The sequence below is a fragment of the Gaeumannomyces tritici genome (assembly GCF_000145635.1).
Source record: "Gaeumannomyces tritici R3-111a-1 unplaced genomic scaffold supercont2.1, whole genome shotgun sequence".
Taxonomy (NCBI): domain Eukaryota; kingdom Fungi; phylum Ascomycota; class Sordariomycetes; order Magnaporthales; family Magnaporthaceae; genus Gaeumannomyces; species Gaeumannomyces tritici.
Genome location: NW_008804545.1, coordinates 1,937,141 through 1,958,811, shown reverse-complemented (window position 1 = coordinate 1,958,811; position 21,671 = coordinate 1,937,141). Strand labels below are relative to the sequence as shown.

The 21,671-nt window shown below is 58.8% G+C and overlaps 6 protein-coding genes across 6 annotated transcripts; 2 read left to right on the top strand and 4 right to left on the bottom strand.

The window, feature by feature from the left end:
* Positions 1-1,249: 1,249 nt before the first annotated feature.
* GGTG_00611 (TTL domain-containing protein) lies at positions 1,250-4,331 on the bottom strand (the record flags this gene model as incomplete). The annotated part of the gene is made up of 3 exons (XM_009218361.1): positions 1,250-2,867; positions 3,169-3,234; positions 3,343-4,331. The coding sequence occupies 3 exons, from the start codon at positions 4,329-4,331 to the stop codon at positions 1,250-1,252; spliced, it is 2,673 nt and encodes an 890-aa protein (XP_009216625.1).
* A 730-nt stretch (positions 4,332-5,061) lies between these two features.
* Positions 5,062-7,559, bottom strand: GGTG_00610 (hypothetical protein). Its single transcript, XM_009218360.1, has 2 exons — positions 6,294-7,559; positions 5,062-6,221 (listed from the first exon to the last, which is right to left on the bottom strand). The coding sequence occupies exons 1-2, from the start codon at positions 7,142-7,144 to the stop codon at positions 5,675-5,677; spliced, it is 1,398 nt and encodes a 465-aa protein (XP_009216624.1). The 5' UTR covers positions 7,145-7,559; the 3' UTR covers positions 5,062-5,674.
* A 257-nt stretch (positions 7,560-7,816) lies between these two features.
* On the top strand, positions 7,817-8,982 carry GGTG_00609 (hypothetical protein). Its single transcript, XM_009218359.1, has 2 exons — positions 7,817-8,129; positions 8,280-8,982. The coding sequence occupies exons 1-2, from the start codon at positions 7,881-7,883 to the stop codon at positions 8,733-8,735; spliced, it is 705 nt and encodes a 234-aa protein (XP_009216623.1). The 5' UTR covers positions 7,817-7,880; the 3' UTR covers positions 8,736-8,982.
* Positions 8,736-10,610, bottom strand: GGTG_00608 (hypothetical protein). The gene has a single exon (XM_009218358.1). It carries the CDS (start codon positions 10,342-10,344, stop codon positions 9,001-9,003), a length of 1,344 nt encoding a protein of 447 aa, XP_009216622.1. The 5' UTR covers positions 10,345-10,610; the 3' UTR covers positions 8,736-9,000.
* A 2,371-nt stretch (positions 10,611-12,981) lies between these two features.
* Positions 12,982-16,484, top strand: GGTG_00607 (DNA replication licensing factor mcm10). The gene has a single exon (XM_009218357.1). The coding sequence runs from the start codon at positions 13,397-13,399 to the stop codon at positions 15,977-15,979; it is 2,583 nt and encodes an 860-aa protein (XP_009216621.1). The 5' UTR covers positions 12,982-13,396; the 3' UTR covers positions 15,980-16,484.
* A 908-nt stretch (positions 16,485-17,392) lies between these two features.
* On the bottom strand, positions 17,393-20,169 carry GGTG_00606 (hypothetical protein; the record flags this gene model as incomplete). The annotated part of the gene is made up of 3 exons (XM_009218356.1): positions 17,393-18,375; positions 18,529-19,146; positions 19,254-20,169. 3 exons carry the CDS (start codon positions 20,167-20,169, stop codon positions 17,393-17,395), a joined length of 2,517 nt encoding a protein of 838 aa, XP_009216620.1.
* Positions 20,170-21,671: the final 1,502 nt, after the last annotated feature.

Here is a 21,671-nt window from a genome sequence, read left to right as displayed (position 1 = left end):
CCCAAAAGGAGGTGGTCCGATTCGCCAAGCAAAACCAAGGAAACCTCGCGCTCGGTAAAATGTGCCTGTGGGGTTGTTACTGGTGTGCGTGCGTGCGTGCGTGCGTGTGAAGAGTGAAGATCCTCTCAAACGCCAGAGGTTCGCTCGCCGATCCATCATAGCCCCTCGGCCTCGGGGGTTTCCTGCGATCCAGAACCATCTACGGGAAGTGAAAACTCATCCCCCCCCCGCCCGGCATTGAGGCTGTGCAATCTAGCGCGCATTTTTTTTTGTTGGCGGGAAGCTATGGGCGCGCATCGTCTCGCCTGCCGAGAGGCCGTTGCAGTCTGTGTCATCGTGTTGTCTTGGCGAGTCTCCCGGAATGTCCAAACCCGGCAAAACTGCTCATGCTCATATGTCTGGCCGAGGGGGCACGGAGAGACTGAATCATCACCATCAATCAAATGTTTTTGTTTTTTGTTTGTTTGGGAGGCGGTCCTTGTCTGCTTTCTGTTTGGTAGAGAACCATGGCTTTTCTTTTCCACCTCCCGGATATAGATACACCCTCCGAAGACACCGCCTCAACTCTACAAAAGTCTCTCGGTGGCGGAAGCCGGCTGTTAGATAGCTTCGGTTCTGGTTGAGAGGCCTTGGAACCCCTGACCATGTCCGGGTGGCATGCAGACCATGCGGTGTGGGAAGCATGGCATAGAGGAGACGCCCTGGTTTTATTATCGGCTCAAGGAGGAAGCTCCTGCCGACCTCGCGCCCAAACATCTCCGTGACACACGTCAAATGCGAGCCATCATAGCCACTACAGGTGTCCGTTTTGTTGGCCTTTTCTTCTTTGCATCCGGCGGACATTCTCTCGTCCCCGCTGACCGAGACAGGCAGGCGGGCATGGACTTATGTTGAGGAGTGGTGCGCGGGATGCAAACAGCCCGTCTCACCTCATCAGATAGAGTCACGTCGGAGGTGCGGTGCTTCTCTCCGAGCTCTAACTCCATTCCGATAGGCAGTTTGTCTTTTTGTACTGCTGAGCGCTTCAGACCCAGGCCCATCATGCCGTCCCCGCCAAATGTCCGCCCGGCCCTCTTTGTCATATGCAAGAACCCACATGGACCGAGAAATCAGGATAGCAAGTAGAGTAGACAATAAGCTAGTAAGCTCAGCCATCAAGCATTATCTGCCTACCTACCACATACCTAGTCGAGACGCATGGCCGCCCAGCAAAACGTCGACCTATCCATGTGTAGGGCCGCAGCAGCAGCTAGGGGCCCCACCGCCGACCAAGATCGATGTCCTTCACAAGCACCATATCGCCACCCCCTGATGCATCCGTCGCCGGCAGGGACGAGGGTGGTTCCGCGGACGGGGAGGACGAAGACGGAGAGTAGAAGAAGGTGACGACGGCGAGGCGCACCACGCCCTCCCACAGGCCCGCGACCACGCCCCTGAGGTCGTCCCCGGTCTGCCTAAAGTCCGGGAACGAGTTGACCTCGAGAAGCCAGGCGCCGCCGCGGGCGTCGACCAGAAAGTCGACGCCAAACACCTCGAACGCGTTGGGCAGCGGCTGGAAGTGCATCATCATGCCGCGCGCCGCCGCCTCGAACGCCGCGCCCGTCACGTCGCAGATCTGCGCAAATATAGAGTCCTTTGTAACAGCCGCCTCTCCCTCCCCTTCTCGCACGCCGCCCAGGGCGTCGGGCAGGTCCCAAAACTCGCGCACCAAAGGTTCGGTAGCGGCGGCGCCAGCAGCTAAGCCACCCTTGGCGGCGTCTGGGTCGTCACGCTGCTGCTGCTGCTGCAGACATGTATTGGTGAGGTGGGCGTCCAGGTCCGCGGCGCCCGCGGACGGCGGCGAGTAGGTCTTGCCAGCGAAGAGGGCCAGCATGCGGCGGTAGACGTAGACCTTGAGGCTGCCGACGCAGACCACGTAGGTCCGGACGTGGAACTTGCGATCGTCGTGCTGCGGCAGCAGCAGGGGAGGGTGGATGTACGGCTGAGCCACAAAGTGCCGCAGGTGCGCCGTCGTGATGTAGTCGCCGTTACCGTCCCCGCCGCCGCTGGCAGTTGCAGCGGCTCCTGCTCCACTGGAGGCCTCCGCCTCCCCCTCCACGTCCTCGCCCTCGCCTTCATCGTCGCTGTCGGGCAGGTCTGCGTCCCACTCGTCAAAGATGCCTTGCAGCTCCTCCATGGTGCTGAAGAGCCTGATGCCCTGGCCGCGGTCGCTCATGCTGGGCTTGAGGATCCACCACTCCTTGTCGCCGTCCGTAGTGGCAGCCGCCTCGTTACGCTCCAGACTGGCGCGGAGGTCCCAAGCCTCGACCAGCGCATCGTCCAGGAACTCGGCGTAGTCGACCTCGAAGGCCGTGCCCGGCTTGAAGTGGTCTGCCAGCACCGAGTTTGGGTGCTTGGTGACCCACGCTTCGACAGTGGCCGAGAGGAAGTGCTTGCGGATCAGCGCTTTGCGGAACACGTAGCTGTTGAACAGCATGCTGTCGACATGGGCGGCACCAAACGTAAAGTCTATGGCCTCGTAGGGTGTGATCTGCAGAACCTTGGCACCTGGGCTGGGCAGGAGGCTCTCTATCTTGATCGCCTCGTCCTTTTCGTCGCTGCTACATGGCGGTGCATTGATCGGGACGTAACTGTCCTTGGGTAGGACAGTGTTAAGAGCCTCCATTATGAGGGGCTGAACGTATGGGTCTTCATAGGCGACCAGGGCGTAGAGCTTGCCCGCGCTGTCTTGCGAAACTTTGCCATCGCTTCCGGGCTTAGTATTATTAGTCGAAATAGCCAGGTCGCCAGACTCCAGTCCCTGTGAAGAAAGTCCTCCTCCTCGGAGTGAAAGAGTGACGATGCTTGAATCTTGGTCTAGAGGTGGCCTGCATGAGAAAAATGGTAAGAACCAGGACAAAGGAAATACAACACAGCACTGGTGGGCAGCAGGCGACAAGCCGAATAGGACCTAGGGTGAATGTCTGTGCGCCGGTTTCTAGTTGGCCTGTTCTATGCTAAGACTGTTGTAGTGCCAAGGCCCTCCGTTTTGAACCTTTTGGGGCCTTGCGCTAGTTGTCTCTGCCCATGGTGGGAAAGGGGGCTCATGGTCTTCACTCATGCCCGTCGAGGTGCTGCCCAAACTCCTGTTTCTGGGACAAAGATGATTAAGAACGACAAGGCACTCACAACTGCAGCTCCTTCTCATGCAGGTGCGTGGCCGCGTGCCAGAAATTCGCCTTCAGGGCCGTTACACTGTTGGGCCGGAATAGTGGTTAGAACATGGCGTTTGAAGGAGGAATACTCACTTATCCATCCCTTAACATCTCTGCGACTGCGAGGGTTGCGCAAGCATAAACTCACCTGGTATGGCCCTCTCTGACTGCCCAACCGTCGTTTCCAGGCGGGGCATCGTCCACGCTCTTGTAGACGTCGGTGAAGCGCGGGTGCCACTTGAAGTTCTTGTGCACCCTCCCGATATACTCGACGCCCTCCTCGTTGGCGGCGGGCTCGGCGGGCGCGCCGCCCTGGGCCTCGCCGCCGGCACCCTCGCGGATGCGCTCCTCCTCCTCGTCCTCGTCGGCGATGCCCTCGACGGCGGTGAAGCAGCCGCCACCGGCCCAGTAGTTCTGCAGCATGCCCGTCCAGAGCGTGCGCCCCTTCTCGACGCCCTCGACGAGAGGCACGTTGATGCTGTATAGGTCGACGCTGCCGTCGACGGGCCACTGGCGCACGAGCGCCTCGACGACGCGGACGGCGTGCCGCGACGCGCCCGCCACGATGACGGGGTCGTGGTTGCGCGTCGAGAAGGCGTAGCTGACGGCGACGGACTTTGCGCGGCACGCGGCCCCCTCGAGCGCCCCGCCCAGCGTGCCCGACGAGAGGGCGAAGAGCGCCGTCGTGTTGCGGCCGTAGTTGGGCCCGCTCAGCACCAGGTCGACGGGCCCGCGCTCGGCGAAGAGGTGGTGCAGCCCGATCTGCACGCAGCTGGCCGGCGTGCCGTCGACGAGCACCCACTCCTCCACCTCGGGCCCGGGCTCGGGCTCGGCCCCGTCGCCGCCGGCCGGCTTCCGCCTCCGGGCCGGGTGGCGGTGGGTGCTGCCGACGCTCTCGGGCACGCCCTCGCCAAAGATTAGGCCGGCCGGGTTGGCCGGCAGGGGCGGCGGGCGGTAGTAGGTCGGCCGCACCGTCTGGCCGATCAGGTGTGCCTTGCCGATCCAGGACCGCTGCGTGTGCGGCAGGCACACCGAGACCAGGTGGCCGGCCGCCTGGAGCGCCCGCACCAGCGTGTGCACATAGGGCGACGAGTGCGTGCTCGGCGGGCCGTCGTCGTTGACGACCAGGATGTGCATGGCTGCGGGTGTGGGTGGTGGGTGGCGCTTGATGCCGGTCCTGGCGTTTGCTGCTGTTGCTGCTTCCACTCTCGAGCTCTCCTGGTTGCTCTTGCCCTGGCGTAGCGAAAGCCTGGAAGAACAAGCTCTATGTGGGCTATGTGGAGCACAGCAGTCTAAATGTTCGCACACCTCCGCGCTCGGAGCTTCCAATGGAGGGGCTGCCTGTGATGGATTTCGCCGGGGACTGCTGACTCTGCGTCTGTCTTGCACCGTTTTAGAACTAGATAGCCTCTGCTAGAGTATTTACATGCGGAAAGGGCGGACAACAAGAGTCGCAGTCTACGTCAGTCCCGTCTCATCGTCATGTCGTGCTGCCGCCACCCTCTTTACAATCCCTAGCCCACAGCAGCTTTTCTCGCGGGGCAGCCTCTGAAAGATCGGGTCTAGCGTCATCCAAAATCGCCATCGTCAAGCGGTACCTGACCTACGATTTACGGCACAGTATCACTGCAGGCTCCACTCTGCCAGCGCTTGCGCTAGGCCTGGCTAGTCGTCCTTGCCGCATGACGTTGAGGATGGATATGAAGCTGCACAGCTCCGGCGGTCCCTGGCCAACCGCATAGCGCCCAATCTCGGGCTGACCTGACCGGCCCCGGCGAGAGGCGTGACACGTCGGTGCTATGCTGGCGTCTACTACGTACCAAGGTTGTAGGTAGGTAGACCCGCGCAGAAGTCACAAACAACCCGATCGATGGAACGCCCCATTGTTACGAGGTTAGTGGGATTTGGAGAGATTCACAGGCACCAAGTCCTGCGGGCCTCGTGCTATCTACCTGTTTACCTAACGGCATATCTAACGCCTCAAACCGCCCATGTCTAGGTATTCAATCTGACAGTGATGACATGTTCAGATACCATGCCCATGGGCTATGCCTCTTGTTCCCATATTCTGAAATGAATAGACGCCCCATACACTCAATGCTCGTGATGTTGATTTGGAAAAGAGAAGAGAGGAAAGGAAAACAAAAGAACAAGACACCAGAACAAAGCATCGAAGAATGACCAAGACTAGCCTCCTCTCGCAAGAAGCTCTCCAATCGTGTCTGGGTCGTCCTTATCTGCGGCAGGAGCTCCTCTCAGACAAACGGCCAGAGCATTCTCCTCCACGCTGTGCCCTACCTGAGCAGCCAGTCGAACCATAGGTAAATCGGCGGCTGTTGGCTCGCCGAGAGAAAAGAGGAAGAACCGAAGTTGGCCAAGGGGATATTAGAAAAAAGTAGGGTACATATCATCGCAATCCGTTCTCAACCAAACCAATAAGCCAGACGCCTTGACCCATGACCGTCGCTGTTGTGTTCGGCTTAGCACCGAGTACGCTTCGCGTTGACAGCAGGTGGCAGTGGATCACCAGCCCTCTTGTTAGACTTGGGAGGCGCGGTGGCGTCCGGGGCGCTCTTGACACGCTGCCAGCTGTCGAAGGGACTGCGACGGGTCTTGCGGACGCCGGGTAGGGGCTTTGCCGACGCCTGATCAGCCTGCTTCTGCGCGGACCGAGTGGTGCGGCTGGTGGTGCTCGGTGGTGAGAAGGGCGCGAACCTCGGCGCGCTGGGTGTAGCTGGGGCCTTGTCCTTGATGTTCTCAGTCGGGGTGATAGGCTGCTCATCCAGCAGATCCGTGCTCTGAGCATGGTCCTCGATGTCCGTGTCGGCCTCCTCTTCATCTTCAACATCCGAGTCCAAGGGCCTCTTGGCCTTGGGCGCGGGCGGGAAGAGGAGTCTTGGCTTGATGGACGAGCGCGTCATGTTGCGACGACCCTGGAGTCCCGAGGCTCCCTCGCCGGCATCGTCGGGGAGGTCTTCGTCCTCCTCGTCCCTGTCCACAAATTTGCGGAATATCTTCTTGCCGCGGCTGTGATGAAAAGTTAGCAGGTGATATCAGGCGGTGATTGATCGGACTCGTACAACCAGCGTCAAAACTTACAAGACATAGACCAGGCCGTCTTCATGGTTCATCGCATCGTCAACGGTCGAATGTCCCTCTCCTGGCACGACAACGGTCTTGCGCTTGCTCCTACGTCTAATAGGATCGGCGTCCACCGGAGGGCGGTCACCCGCCTGGAAAGGGTTGTCGATGCTGCGATCGACCTCTGGGACCCGGTCGTGGGAGTCGGTGAAGATCTGAATGGGCTCCTCAACATCGACAGCAGTGAAGCTGCTCATTGAAACGCCCGTGTACTTCTTTGGGCGCTTCTGCTTCGGGTTGGGAACGACATCGTCCTCGGAAGGGAACAGGTTACGGGAAATGGCAGCGATGTTTGCCTCATTCTGCTCCGCGTGCTTCCGGCTAGGTGTCTTGGAGGGAGTGGGCAGCATGCCTGCCTGCGCCGAGATGCGCGTGTTGCCGTGCACCGCGGGCGGTTGCTGTTTTCCGCCCGAAGGACCCAGGAATACTGCAGCATGGCGAGGGTCCTCAAAGGTCAGCGCATCCGACGACGGCGCCGGCGGCGCCATTGCCTGCTTGGACGGATGCGCCCGTTTCCTGGGCGACGGCGCTGGCGAGGCCATTGGGTTGGCAGTGGGCGCCTTGTCCTTTGGCTTTTCCTTTGATGGAGACGATCGGGTGATGGTGAATCGGGGAGGGCGCGTGATCGGACGAGATGCTTTAGCTGGCTGAGGCGAAGGGGTGCGGGCTGATGATGATCTCTGAGATGAAATGCGCGCCGACTTGCGAGGTGAATAGGGCTCCCAAGAATCTCCGTATCCAAATCGCGGGGTGTTGGGGGTGCGGACGGTGGGAGGCGGAGATGGGGTGGTGGCAGTAAAGGTCGCCATGGCTGGTGCGGCGGGCCGAAGTACCCAAATAGCCCGGGAAGTCCAAAAAAACCAACGTCTCAAACGACTGTCAGATTCCCCTCATCCAAAAATTATCCGAGGCAAGAACCGCCAGACAGTTTGCTCGCGGCGCAAAACCTTTCTCGTCGATCAGAGCTGGAAACCCAGAACACTCTCGGGTTGCCCAAAAATCGACCGTTTAATTCCCGCCACAAATCGAGTTTGGCACGTCGAAAAAAGGGGTCGTCCAAGTAATAACGGTATAGGAATGCGTAAAAACAAAAATGGTCGGTCGTTTCGCGATATCGAGGCAGGTAATGCGCAAAAGTGGTGATTGTTTTGGAGGGTTGTCGGGGGGAGGACCCGGCAGTTGGTTTAGATTCTGGGGCGTTGGGTTACCATGAAAGAAAGGAGGCTGGGGGCTTGAGCGGAAGAAAGAGGCTGGGCTGGGGGATGTCGACTGGCGGCCACGAGGTCGACCCATGCCGGATTTTCGCGCCCCATAATTAGTGGCCCCACAACAATCCGCCTATCCGCTGCCACCAAGCAACCAAAGCTGAGCGTGTCAATGCAGTACGACGCGTCGATTCGCGTCGCCTACGCGACAGAGGTTGCAGCCAGCGGCGGCTAGCCAACGGGCCCCACCCCACCTCCCACGTCATGCTAGCTCGACGCAAAAACACTCCCGCACAGATCACCCGCAAATCACCCCTCGCCGCCCCAGAATAGCGTCGCAATGCCCAACTCGTTCGACGAAAGCGACCTGATATCGTCGCCAGTCAAGGCCGAGGCGGACGACGAGAGCTTCTCCGCCGGCGGCAATGCTGCGCCTCGTACCCCTTCTAACAACCAGGGCGGCAGCCGCTTTGGTGCAGCAGAGGCGCGGGAGGCGGCGCTGCGCCGCGAGCTAGAAGGGGTCCGCAACATCAATGAGGTCATTGAGGGCGTAATCAGCACCCTGGAGAGGGCCAAGGGCAACATGGGTGTGCGTCCCACCACCACGGCACTCCCCCCAGACCGAACCCCGGAAACGCATAGGAAGGAGGCTGCTTTTTGCGCTCCTCGGCTGCTCCCGTCCGTCTCTTCCTGAGCCTGCAGGCTGACGACCCCCATCCCGCACTGCGCCCCCCTACAGACCGTCTCCCGCACCGTCGACAATGCGTCCGCGCTTCTCAACACGTGGACGCGCATACTGTCGCAGACCGAGCACAACCAACGCCTGATTCTAAATCCGGACTGGAAGGGCGCGACAGACGACATCGAGGCTATCGAGGCCGAGGCCTTGCAGCGCCAGCAGGCCGCCCAGCGCAGGGCCGCCGAGGAGGAGCGCCGCAGGGAGGAGGTTCGCCGGCGCGCCGAGGAGACCGAGCGACAGAGGGAGGCCGGCGCCGCGTCGGGCTCTTCGCGGGGTGGTACGCGTGGAGTAAGGGGCACGAGGGCCTCCAGAGGGGTGTCGGCGCGCGGCGGGGCCAGCTCGAGCACCGCTTCGTCCCGCGTCTACGGTTCGTCGAGGGCAGGATCCGGCATAGGTAGGGGATTCGGCGCTACAAAAGTAACGCACGGAGCCGCGAGGGGGAGGGGAGCGCAGTGATGAGCCAGTGTCAACCGTCTGTGTATTGCCCTGGGCTCGTCTGAGCTCAATTTGGGAAGGTAACCAACCACGGCATATACCCGTCTCGAGCCGAGGATGATCTCCTCTTACATGTACGAATTCCTCTAGAATCAGCAGATACCATTGTACAAACCTGAACCCAAACTCCAACCCCTTATCCTGGAAACACGGCCCTGTATCGGCACGAAGTCCAACCCATGTCTTATCATACAACGCAAGGTTTTAGATGCAAAAAGAACTTCCGTCACTTCTTTTTGAAGAAATCACTCATTTTCTTCATGCCACTGACGTTGACCTTCTTCAGATCTCTTACGCCCCTGCTCTCGTTCGCCTTCTTGCGCTTTTCCTCCTCGTCCTTCTTCCTCTTCTTTTCAGCGCGCTCCTCCTGTTCCTCGTCATGGCCCCTCTTACGCGAAAAGTCCGAAGCCGACCTAGCCAGCGTCGCCTCTTGGCGCAGTTTCGCTAGGTGTGCCAGGTACTCGTCCAGCGGCGCAAAGTCGACCGTCCCTTGCCCCTTGGCAGCAAGGAGCTCCCTTAGGACAACCACCAATGCGGGCGGGACGTAGCTGGAGCAAATGAAGTTGAACGCAACGCGCAGCTGCTGCAGCTGGATAACCTCTTTCGATGCGGTGATGGCGGCCGTCACCTCGTCGGCGGTTTCGGCAGCGTCTCCTCCCACCGAGGTAGCAGCGGTTGATGCGTCTGACGCGGCGGTTGTTGACGAGCCGGCCGTCGCGGCCGAAGACTGAGAGTCTGCCGAGTCACCTTCCGCGTCCGTCTGGTCTGTGGACTGCGGCGCCGGCTTGGGGGCAGCCGCACTCCTTTGCCCCAGCACGGGGGCCTCGAGAGCCTTGGTAACGAACTTCTCGTGCATGCTCTTGGGCAGCGAGACGCGCCTCGCCTTGGACAGCAGGACCTCGAGCAGCTTATCCTCGCTGAGGCGGAACATGGACTCGTCGCCGGCGTCGACCGTGTCGCAGACGCAGGCCATCCGGCCCTCGAGCAGCTCGCGCGTGCCCTCCCAGCGCAGGACCTCGCCGAGGTGCGAGTCGCCCTCGACGAGACGGTCGAGGTGCGAGTCGCTCGAGAGGAACATGCGCTTGCCGGACCCCCCGGACGACTTGTTGCCGCCCGCCGGCTGGGCGGCCAGCGCGGGGAGCAGGAGGAAGACGGGGTCGATCTTGGACGCGATGAAGAGCTCGGGGCTCTTGACGAGCTCGGCCCGGAAGCGCCGCTCGGACTGTTTGGTGTCGTCGTCGTCGCCGACATGGCGCGCGGCCGGACTGCCGCCATCGCCGTATTGGGCCACCAGCCAGCTGCGCGGCGTCGCTTTTGGCGCGGCGATCTTTGTGAACTCGTAGATGCCCGTGCTGGGGCATACCAGGTACCGGGTCGGCTTGGGGTAGCGCGGGTTCGGGAGCGAGACGATGCGGGCGTCGGGCGTTGCATCTTTGGGGAGGATGAGCAGCCTAGACGGGTTCTCGAACTCGGAGGATAGAATGTGCCTCGAGGCCGTCACGGATTCGGAGGGCTTGGCCTTTGACTTGGCCGTCGCCGTCGCGGCTTTGGTGGACCGTGTCCTGGCCATCTGCGCGCGGGGTGCTGATATTGGGCAATATAAAGTCTGAAAATATCCAAAAATGGATCGACACGGCTGTGGTGTTATTGGATGATGCCGGCTGTTGGATGATCAATATGGTGTGCTGTATCCAAAATACAGAAGCGAGGATGTGAATGAGGACCGAGCCATCAAAGCCAATGTTCCAAATTCCATCGTCAACAATCGGATGCATCCAGGGCCTGGGCTTGCCAGGGTTGCACGCCTCTTGCGATGACCCCTGATGCTTGTCCAAGTTGTTTGTGTGTGCAGGGATTAATCAATTAAACGCGACTCAAAATGCCAATCAATTGCGACGCGTCTTTGTCCATTCTAAACGCGTCGTTGTGCCCCACTTGGATTGCATGCGGCTAACTATCACTCGAACGACATCTGTTGATCGAGGTCGTCGTCGCTCCAACCCTTGCCAAAGACCTGTATGTGCGAAGAAATAAAAATAGAGAATACCGCTGGCATCGGGCACAGACTAGGTGCTCCGCTGTCCGAAATAACAAGGAAACGACGGATCAGTTATTTGCAAGTGAGCACACTCTTCAAAGCATCCCTGGGACAAGAATGAGCTTTACCGTGCATCCGTCGTCGAAGCCACTACAGAAATTATCGCCATCGTGGAGTTAAGGGAAGAAAGGGGGATGGAGGGAAAGCATGGCTAGAAAATTAATCCGCCGCGTGTGATATCTAGGAGAGGTAACTCTCTCCTTGTTGTGCCTTAGGCGCTTGTTAGTCAAGCTTGTTGGTGCCGACTAGGCTGCTCAAACAAATATGGACATCTCTGCTGGTGACAGGTAGTGTGAATGCTAGATATAACAGAAGCACAGTTTTCCTCAGTGCAGATGTTGAAGATAAGTCCTGTGGGAAACAGCCCAATTGCTAGCAAGAATACATTCATCCCGATTCGAAGGACTTACGTTCAACCAGCTCAGCTTAACCAAAGATGATTATAATGTGAGTCCGGTACTGCGCCTAGCAGTCAGGGTTTTCACAGGGGATGGACAATGCTCGTTGTGATTTAGGGCATGCTTTTCGGGTTGTGCGTGCGTGAAGGGGATGAAATTTCAGTGACCGGACATATGAAAGAAATGCCTGGAGGCAAGCATATATACATGATCACCAGGAGCAGAAAGTAACCGAGCGATTTGTTTTATTACAACGCCGCCGGCTTTTCTTCCATTCCATGCACTGGAAAATCCATTTAGCAGAGAATGTGAATACCAAAAGAAAAGAAGGCGAGCAGCAAATCATTTACCATGGCACAAGATACTGCTGTGGCGATTTGGGATAAGGTGGTTTAAGATGGGGCGGCTTCAAGATGGACGTGCTGATATCTAACCTCTACCTGCCCTCCCTCGCTTCTATCCTTGCTGTGACGCAAAGCTTATAACCCACTGCCAAGCTTCTGGCAGACATCGAACCTCGGGGGCCAAGTTGGTGTAGCGGTTATGAGGATGGGTCAAGTCGACACCGGGACCCTACCTGTACTCCGCTACGTTAGCCTCTTGCACCGAGGTTCGATCCCCGGTAGGGGTTATGTCAGATTTTCCGTCGCGAAGAAAATCTCCCAAGTGGGAGTTTCGTAGCTGTCCACCCCCGAGGCTGGGCAGTGAGCTTTTGCTTTTTTTTGCATCTATTTTTCTTTCCTTTTTCTCTTTTGCAACTAGCGATGTGCCGTTCGTTACCTGGTTTGGGGATGCATTAACGTTGGTGGATGCGATGCGATTTAAACCATCGTTTTTGGCCGCGAGTCTCGGCTGTGGCTATTAGCCTCTTGATCTTGGATTGCCAGCTGGAGCCGGCTCTCTGGGCTTTGCTAAAGTTATGTTGCTTTGGGGCATGTAGTAAATAATCCTACTACACATGTGATTTTTTTGTGTTAATTACTGGGGTCGCGACTATCGATATTTTTTTGCCCCTTTGAGATTTGATCCGCGCAGCAGTGCTTTCGAGTAAAATATGCTTGCCGTAAAAGCAGTTCCTTTTGGGACCAGCAAGTCCACTACCTAAACGACATGTTCAATCTCGCAAACGAAGATATCTCGACTCGGCTGGCCTTATGAGCTGGGGCTCGCTTAAACCTTCCCGTTAATAAGAAGAATGGAATCCCGGCCGTATAGTTAAGCATTAAATCCTGTACAATTTTGCATTCCTTATATATTTAATGTGCAGCGGGCATTTGCCATTGATAACGTTGATATCGCTTTGGTATCCCTGTGCTTAGTCCTCGCTCCTTCGACATCTTCGACATCTTCGACATTCCCTAGTCATTTTGCCGGCTCGTGTTAGTGGCTGCAAAATATAACGGCTTGTTCTTGTATCAATAAACCAACATGTATAGGAATGGCATTTCATCTAATCACAAGCAAGAGTTCGTCTGAGAAGGAGAAGTGTGTTGATAAATCGGAAGGTTAATCCGAGCCTTGATGTGTTCGAGCACCTGCCAATGCGGTTGACAACCATGAATGGCAGGTGCACGGCTGCTAACTCTTGTGTATGAAATGATGGGTGGGTTCCCACTAGCCCACGTGCCTCCCCCGGAAAATGGTCGAGATTGCCCCACATCTTGGGTCGCGTCGACGCGCGAGGCGTGCGTCTGACCGCCAACAGAGGATTCAATCAATCGAAATCCAACTGCCGACGGAGCCCAGAAGGAGGTTATCGATCAGCCTTATCGAGGTCCCCCTCCCATCAGCCGTCGCTAGACTGCTAGACTGCTACCTAAGTAGTGTCGGCCTAGGTACCGACCTATATCCATCCGTCGTTCCACCTCCAGCAGCAACACCAGCCCGGGCGGGGCCGCAATTCTCGTCGGGCGGCGTCTGTGTCACCGAGCAACGCCCGAAAATTTCTCACAACTGGGAAGTCATCGTCGTACCCGTCGCACCGCGCCACCTCCTGGCCGTCTGCGGTGTTGTGGGCCTGATGCCCATTCTCCCAGTCGCCGCTCTACCTATGGGACCTCCCCCCTCGCGCTGTCACAGTTGCGCCAAACTGTCAACCTCAGGCTAGCCCGCCTCGACCGATCCCGATGCCGTTGCCCGAAGCCGAGCCCCAATGGCCACCCCGCTCTCCGCATGAGGCCCTTATGGGGACGCCGGGTGGTCGCGAACGCCTTCGACGTCTCGCCGAGCGCACCTCGCCATCGCCGTCACCGTCCAAGATGAGGCCGTCCAGGACCGCGCCGAACCTGTCCTCGGGCGCTTTCTGCGACGACTATGACGACGACGATGCGGACGACGATGAGGAGATGCTGCAGCTCAAACTGCAGGAGATCCAGGCCAAGCTGAAGCTGAAGAAACTGCAGAAGGCCGGAGGTTCACGGACAGCACAGGGAGCGCAAGGGAGCTCGGGCTCGAGGGCAATGCCTCAGTTTTCCGCCGCGAGGGCAGAGAGGGCGGAGAAGCTGGCAGAGACAGGGAGGCAACAGGCCTCTGTTGAGGTCCCCGCGTCTCCCGTGAGGCGCGCGCCGCAGCAGGAACAACGATCGCCTCTGAAAGTCACGCTCGGAATCGACAAGGGGCTAAGGGCGCACGATGTGTCGTTGAAAAGGGCCGGGTCCAACGCGCGCCAGTCGCAAGGCCAGACCCAGCAGCAGCAACAACGATCTAGGGTGACTGGGACGTCTAGTTTTGATGACGGCCAGCCGCAGAGGCCCCTTAGCTTCAACGAGCGTCTTGCCATGGCTAGGACGGACGAGGTCAAGCGCCTAGAGAAACAGCAGAGGGTGCAGAATCTACGAAGTGCCGCCTTTACGGTGGGAAAGGACGAGATGGAATCGTACAAGACCACAGCTGCAGAACTTCCAGACCTACCAGACCTACCACAGACCTACAGTCGTGCCGAGATCGTCGGGGTTGAGAATAGGCCACTAAAGGGACCTAGTAGCGGCGGGGGCTACCTCAAGCGGAGCAATACCGCTCCTAGCATCAAAGCAGGCGGCAGATCGGGTGGTGTTGGTAGCGATGGGGACAAGGACGCCGACAATTCCGATGCAACAAAGTCCAACCCGAAAGATAAAGACGACGCTTCATTTGAGTCGTACTCGGGTTTCCATCTCAAAAAGAGGATTCTGCCGCACGAGGTTCTCACCAGGTCAATAACGGGCAAGAAGGTATACCTCATGAAGGATTTTCTTCGGCATGTCAAGGCGCCAGATTGGTCGCTGCCGGATGACGAGTGCGATATTGTGCTCTTCGCCGTGCTGGCTTCCAAGTCGGACCCCAAGTCGCACAAGCCCATGGTGGACAGCGACGGCAAGGAAAAAGCCAGTGACCGGGGCAAGTACATGGTCATGACCCTCGTTGACTTCACCTTTGAGCTGGAGTTGTTCCTGTTTAATACCGGGTTCGACCGCTTCTGGAAACTTACCCCGGGCACCGTGCTCGCGATTCTGAACCCGACCATCATGCCGCCCCCAAAGGGGCGCGAGGCGACAAACAAGTTCAGTATTGTCATCAACTCCGACTGCGACACCATCCTCGAGGTCGGCTCGGCACGCGACCTGGGCTATTGCCAGTCTGTGCGCCGCGACGGCACCAAGTGCCCGACCTGGGTCAACTCGAAGCGGACCGAGTACTGCGAGTTCCACTCCAACGAGGCCGTCAGCAAGGCACGCAGCGCCCGCGTCGAGCTGAGCGGGCCCGGCTTTGGCAAGCTCATGGCGCAGCTGATGAAGGCGTCTGACGACCCCTCCAAGCCGTGGAAGCACAACTCGCGCCAGGGCTCGTACCGGACCGAGAAGGACAAGCGCGCGTACAACGACTACAAGGCCAAGCAGGCCGAGCACGGTCACTACGACCAAGAATCGCAGTCGCGCGTCTTTGTCAGCCGCTCCGCCGGCTCAGCCGCGCTGCTGGACCGCGAGGGCGAGTTCCTGGACAAGCTCGGGCGTAACGAGGCCCTCAAGCGGCGCATCGCCCAGCGCGAGCGCGAGAAGGACATTGTCGCCAAGCTGGGAGCTGACGGGGTGGGCGCCGGTAGGGACTACATGCAGAAGCGCGCGAAGCCTCCTTCCAGCACGGCGACGGCGGCCTCGTCGTCAGCCGCATCCTCCTTCTCGTCCTACCTCCATGCCGACGGCTCCGCGGGCGGCGGCATGGGCGCGGCGGCCCTGGACCTGCTGGCGCGGGCAAAAAACACGCCCGCAATCGACCTCGGCCCCGCTAAGCGCAAGCGGCCCGACTCGGTCACGTCGAACTCGACGTCCGGCGGCACCGTCAACTCGCGCAGCGGCGTCTCCTCACTCGGCTGGGGCACCGCCCTCCGGGACAGGCTCGGCAAGATGAAGGAGGGCGCGTCCACCTCGTTCCCTCCTCCGAACCTGGCCGCTGGAACATCAGCTGCCGGTGCCACGACTTCCTCCGGGTCCCGGGGCGACCGCTCCCCCGTCCGCAAAAAGACCCGCTTCGTCACGGACAAGGGCATCCGTGAAGCCGGCCGGGAGAGCCTCGGGGCGGAACTCGCCGCTAGCACCGGGGCGACAACTGAGAAGGCACCTGCTGCCACTGCTGTTGCTGCTGCTGCTGCCGCCGCCGTAGCTACCAGGAACAAGCTGCTGCGGCGCGTCGTCGTTGAGGACGATGTCGATGACGACGAACTACTTATCGTGTAAAGCGTGTAAAGCGTCCATCTTGGTTTTTCCTTTCTCTTTTTTTCCACCTACTTTTCTTCAAGACATTCCCTGATTCTTAACTTTCCTTTGTCATAATTTTTTTCCACTATGGCCCTGGAACAACGCAAAATAAGCGCGCCCACCCACGCACCTTTTCTTACACCATAAACAAAACAGACGCGATACCCCCCACAAAACAGTATGAACCACGGCTGTACATATTGGACATCTATCTATGTAACATTGGCATGGCACGGGTTATGGCGCATGGATCTGCATTTCTCGTCCAAATACATCTATATCTGCTCTGTGCGCGATGGAAGCAAACTCCCGGAGCAGTATGATGGAGCTCTTTACTTGACAGCAGTAGCGTCCTCGCTTGACACGTGATTGTATCTTGGTGTGTATGTAGTATTACCTGTGACGCACTTACTATGGAGGCACCTACCTATGTAGCACTGCATATCTCCCCTTTATTCATCTCGATTCCAAGATGATGTGTTGGTCAAAGTATCTGCAGCTGCCATTCTGTGATCCACCACCCCATGTCAATAGTCTACGCCTGGCTTGCAGGGTTTCCTGTCGTTTTACATGTTAGTGCACCGACTCTCCTCTCAGGTCATATGCTCTCCGATCGAGACGGGCTCTGGCGTCTACGGTGCTGTGGCTACGTGGTGGTGGTGAGCTGGGCTGCCTCTCGCATATGTTAGATGTTCCCCCGATACCGTCCTCCTCTTTTTTACAAGCACGTCGTCTCGCAGCGCCCCACCGCCTTACCATTTTGAGGACCAGGGAAAGGCCCCGTTGCGTTCTACAGATCTCATGCGACCGGCTTGTGGGCCAGCCCCTGAAACCAGGCAGAGACGTGTTCGGCATTAAAACGAGATAAAAAGAGAGGAGGAACAGGTGCCCTATCTGTGGTGAAGGAGGGTAGGGGGTTGCGGGGAAGGAAAAGGAGGGTGGGCGGGAGAGACGAAGTGACGAAAAAAAATAAAAAAAAATAGCCGTTACCAGCCGTGTCTTTTCCGCCCTTTTCCCCCTCTAATCCTTCATTTCGCCTTTTTGTCCCCAACGTCGTCCAGCCACCTCTCCCTATGCGTTACTCTTCGCTTCGGTTCGATGCTTGTAGTGCTTTCACACAGGCTCTGGGCTGCATTAGGACTTGAGAGGCGACTGGCATGACAATGACCAAGACATAATTCGTAAAACAAGAAAATCAGACAGAAATGATCTATCAACGAAAAGCACGGGCATTGATCATGAGCGCAGGTAGCCAGAAAGTTACATCTCCAGACCTGAAGCCCCCCCATCTGTGCCTGTAGGAAAGGAGAAAGGGCCATCCGGAAAGTGAGTCAAGGGAGTGAGTGTTGGACCGAATCCCGATCAGTGATCAGGAGGTCTGCTCTCCTGCTCTTATTCGGCGGCGGCTGGTTCGACTGCCTTTTTCTCTTCTACGTCGACCGCAACGACGGACTCGCCCGCCATGTTGGTGGCGAGAGTCTCTGGCTTGGCCTCTTCGGTGCTCTCTGCCGTTTCAGTCCTTTCCGCCTCCTTGGCGGGAGGCGCGGCCGGCTCAGCGCTAGCCTTGTCGCCCTCGACGGCCTCGCTGGCCACGGGAGGCTTTTCTGTCGCTGGGGACTTCTCGATGCCTCCGACGCTCACATGATCCTGGTCCGGGTCGATAGAGAAAAGTGTCAACGGCGAGCTGAACGAGAGGCTCAGCACAGGCTTTTCTGATGGAGCGGCGGCAGCAGCGGCGGCAGCAGGAGCCGCGCTCTTGGCAGGCGCTCGCCTCTGAGGGCCCCTAGCGCGACCCTTGCGGGCATCCACAAGCGGCGCCTTCTCCTGCTCAACAGCCGGTTCATCCTGGGCTGCAGGCTCCTCGACCTTGGGGATATGCGGTCCGAGTTGCAGGCGCTTGTTCAGGTCTGCCATGAAGCCAGCTTGCAGGGCGGCGATCTTGGAGCCTCCAGGGCGGGAGGGGATGACGGGCTTTGACTGGGTGTCTGGTGAAGCTGCCGCCTCGCCGTCTTTGCTAGAACCAGACCCTTGCTTCGTGGGCCTAGCAGGGACCTGTGGCCTGGGCCGCTCCGGAACAGTCGGCTTTGCTGCCGCAGCGTCATCGCTGGGAGGCTGCTTCGACTTGGGCCTTTCGGGCACCACAGGCTTTTCGATTGCGGCAGACGAAGGCTCGGCTGACTTGCTTACAGACCCCTGCGGGAGCTCGGGAACCATGACCTCCACTGGCGAGGCGTCCTCTGCCTCGTCTTGTTCTTGCGAGACGACTGTTTCGAGCTGAAGGCTATCGGGCGTGTCTTCCCACACATCACGGCTGGGGAATCGTTTGACCGACGGGCGCTTCTCGTTGGCGACCTCCTTGGCAATATGAGACTGGCCTTGAACCTAAGAAGGCTTCTGATTCCTATGCAGAAACCCGTCCGGGCTCTGCTTCGATTCATCCTCGGCAAGCTGCTCCTGGCGACGAGCAAACGCGTGGGCTGGAGTTTCTGAGTCGTCACGAGCAGGGACGTCCCTGAGAGGGAACACACCATCGTTTTCCTGTGAAATGTCCGGCGTCGAGACCTCGGCGCCCTCATGCACACTGTCAGGGGCATCCTCCCAGATGTCGCGACTTGGGAATCGTTGCTTCTTAGCCTCCTTCTTCTTGTCCGGTTGGGGCTCCTTGGCGGGCGTCTTTTCGTCCTCGGGGAAGAGAGGCTCGTACTCCTGGACGTCCTCCAGGGGCGTGGAGCGGACATCTATGGACGAATCCCTGTAGATGCTGGCGGGACGGCTGCTGGGACGGCTTGAGGGCTCTATCTCGAAGGCACTGCCGGACCGTTCTGCCGGAGGGCTGACGGCGGGCTGGAGGTCGGAGGCGTTGTTGGCAACCTCGTCCCCGGCCAAGATAGGGGCTGTGTAACCATCCTCGCCTTCGAGGGGCTCTGGCGACTTGTCATCAAACATGACGGACCTCCTCTTAGGATCGCCGACGTGAATGACCTGGTCGTCGGTCAAGCCCGATTCCGGCACTGCTCCGTCTATAAAACTACGCCTCTTCAGCTCAGGGGAGTTGGGGGCAGTTGATGCCGGCCTGGGGGAGGTGATGCGCGAGGCAGTCTCCTCGATCGCCTCCCACCCACACTGCTCGGTTGGGGTTCCGAAGCCTGGGAAGCGTGTTAGTACCAAGGATAAAGGGGATCGGGTTCGCCATATCGAATTCGGTATACACCGCGGCAAGACACCGTGGGATGCGGCTGCAGGATATGCCTACCATTGCTAGTTCCGCGCTCGGCAGTGGCGCGCACGATTTTGTTGAGCTCCTCGCGGCTCATCGAGAAGTCATTGGGGCGGTCATGGTGGTGCTTGTTGCTCTCCTTATGGACAAGCTCGGGATGCTTCTCATAATAAGCCTTTTCGAGCTTGTCCTGGGATTTGACACCGTGGCCATGCAGGCCGTAGCTGCCAGGGGGCAGCTCCGAGGTGAAACCGCGAGCGCTAGTCTTGCGGTTGTGGTGCTTGGGCTTCAATCCCTCGGAGCCAGGAGCCGGGGACGGGGCCTGCACGTCACCGGCGTGCGGGTACATGGGCACCTGCTTGCCGATTTCTGGGATGCCATGCTCATCGTCCATGTGGCTCTCGGTGTTGGCCGACAGCTGGCTGGTAGTACTGGCCTTCTTCTTGAGACTCCGGTTGGAGGGCACAGGGTCCTCGCTGCTGGGCTTGCCAATGCCAAAGCTCGCCGCCTTGTCCGAGTCGGTGCGGGTAACGGCGGCAACGCGCTGCTTGGCGCTCAGGGCCGGGAGAGACGGCTTCGGCGCGTGAAGCTTCAGGTTCTGGTTGATATTGGCAGTCTGCTCAGGCGAGGAACTCTCCCCGTCGGCGAAGTTGTTGTCGCTGGCAAAGGCGGCATACTCCCTGCCCTCCTCGCCGAGCGAGGGTAGGTCCACGCTGGACGAGCGGTCAATGGGTTCTGAGCCATTGAAGCCAAAGATCTGGGGCGGGCTCTTGGCCGAGTTCAGGGGGTTCTCGTTGAGCGGCGAAGGCGCAAACCGACCCCGGCTTGGCGAGCTCGACTGCTCAAGGCGCCGGTTGACGGGGCGGGGCGGAATCTTTGGCATCTGGTCTCGGTCCTGACTCCTGGAAGGACGAGGGGGGACGCTTGGTGGTTGGGTGACAGCGGCAGACATGCTGGGCGACAGGTGGTGGTACGGATGCTTAAAAGATGTATACTGAGGGTGTAGGAGACGAATGCTCGGCGGCTAAGTCGAGCGGTCCAACTGGGGTGTTGGGTCAGCACAACCGAGTCTCACGATGCGACAGCAACACCACATACGACATGGCAGGCAGTGAGAAGGCACGGGGCGATAAGGAGCAGGGTGGTCGCGTGCCGGTTCGGAGGGGAGGTCGATGTAAGTGCGTGGCAGGGCAGGGCAGGGCAGGGCTTGGCTGGGTGGATGACTAGCAAGCTCAGGACGACGAGATAAGGGTCCGATGTTGCGAGATAGGGGAGATTAAGGCGCAGATAACCACCCGCCAAATCGCGCTGGACACGGGGCTTCCTATCCAGCAGGCCAAACGAGAAGCCAATCCGATTACACAAACGACGATACGGAGGTTGGCCGTCCGCCCGCCCGGGATGCGTCCGGGGTACAGGGGGTGGGTGCCTGGGGAATCGATATCTGACACGGAAAGGATGGGAAAGGAGCGGTCTGCGCTCGGGGCGGCAGAGGATGGGAGGAGAAGATCACGAAGGGGTGTGAGGCAACCGGAGAAGAGGGAAAAGGGGTGAGGCGTGGCACAGGCTGAACTTACGAGCAGTGAGCAAAAAACCAAATCTTGTTGGTTGACGTGTGTATGGATGGATGGCTTGGCTGGGGTCCAACAACAGTGGCTACCGAGGTTGCGCGACCGGCACTGAGGGTTTGTAGTAGCGGGAGACAGAAAACAGAGTTGACATGGAGGAAAACAGAAGAGGCGTTATGAGGATGATGATGACGAGGTGCGAGGCGCGAGTTCAGAGATGGAGAGACAGCGAGAACAAACGGAGGAACAGGGGCAACAGCGAGCAGCGAGGACGTCTTGGGCCCTTGGTTATAAACGTCATGCAGCAGAGGGCTTCGTGGGCGTGAATCGAGCTTCCGCCCTCAGCAATCGAGAGCAAAGTAGGCGGACGCCCTTCAGCGGTGGGTGTCTGGGTGGGGCACCGTGGTCCCGCATTGCGTACTGCAGCTAGCGCAAGCCCAGCCCAGACGGAGCTGAAGCGGCGCCGCGTGACCTGCCATCCTGGCGAGCACGCAAAAGCACGTCTCGTACCATGCATGGACACGGCACCTGGCCGAGGTACCTGGCGGGAGGTACCTGAGGAGCTGGGTTTCTGTGTTTATTCTTCCAGCTTCAGCTTCCCTGGAACCGCCCGTCTCTGAAATAATAACAGCGACACCTAAGGAAGATGGTTAGAAAATAAAATGAAAACGAAAATGAACACAAGTAGAAACCAGAGCAAAGGCGTCGTGGCAGCTGTGGGCCAAATCACAGCGGTCCAGCAGTTTTACCGCTGTAGTCACCTTGGTGAGGGTGAACATGATGCATACTTACCATGCGCTGTAAGTACAGGGTACCTTTACAGGTACCTCCCCAGGTACCGGCCCCTGGTTGCCGTCCATTGCCCGTTTCTGGCGGGCAGAGCACA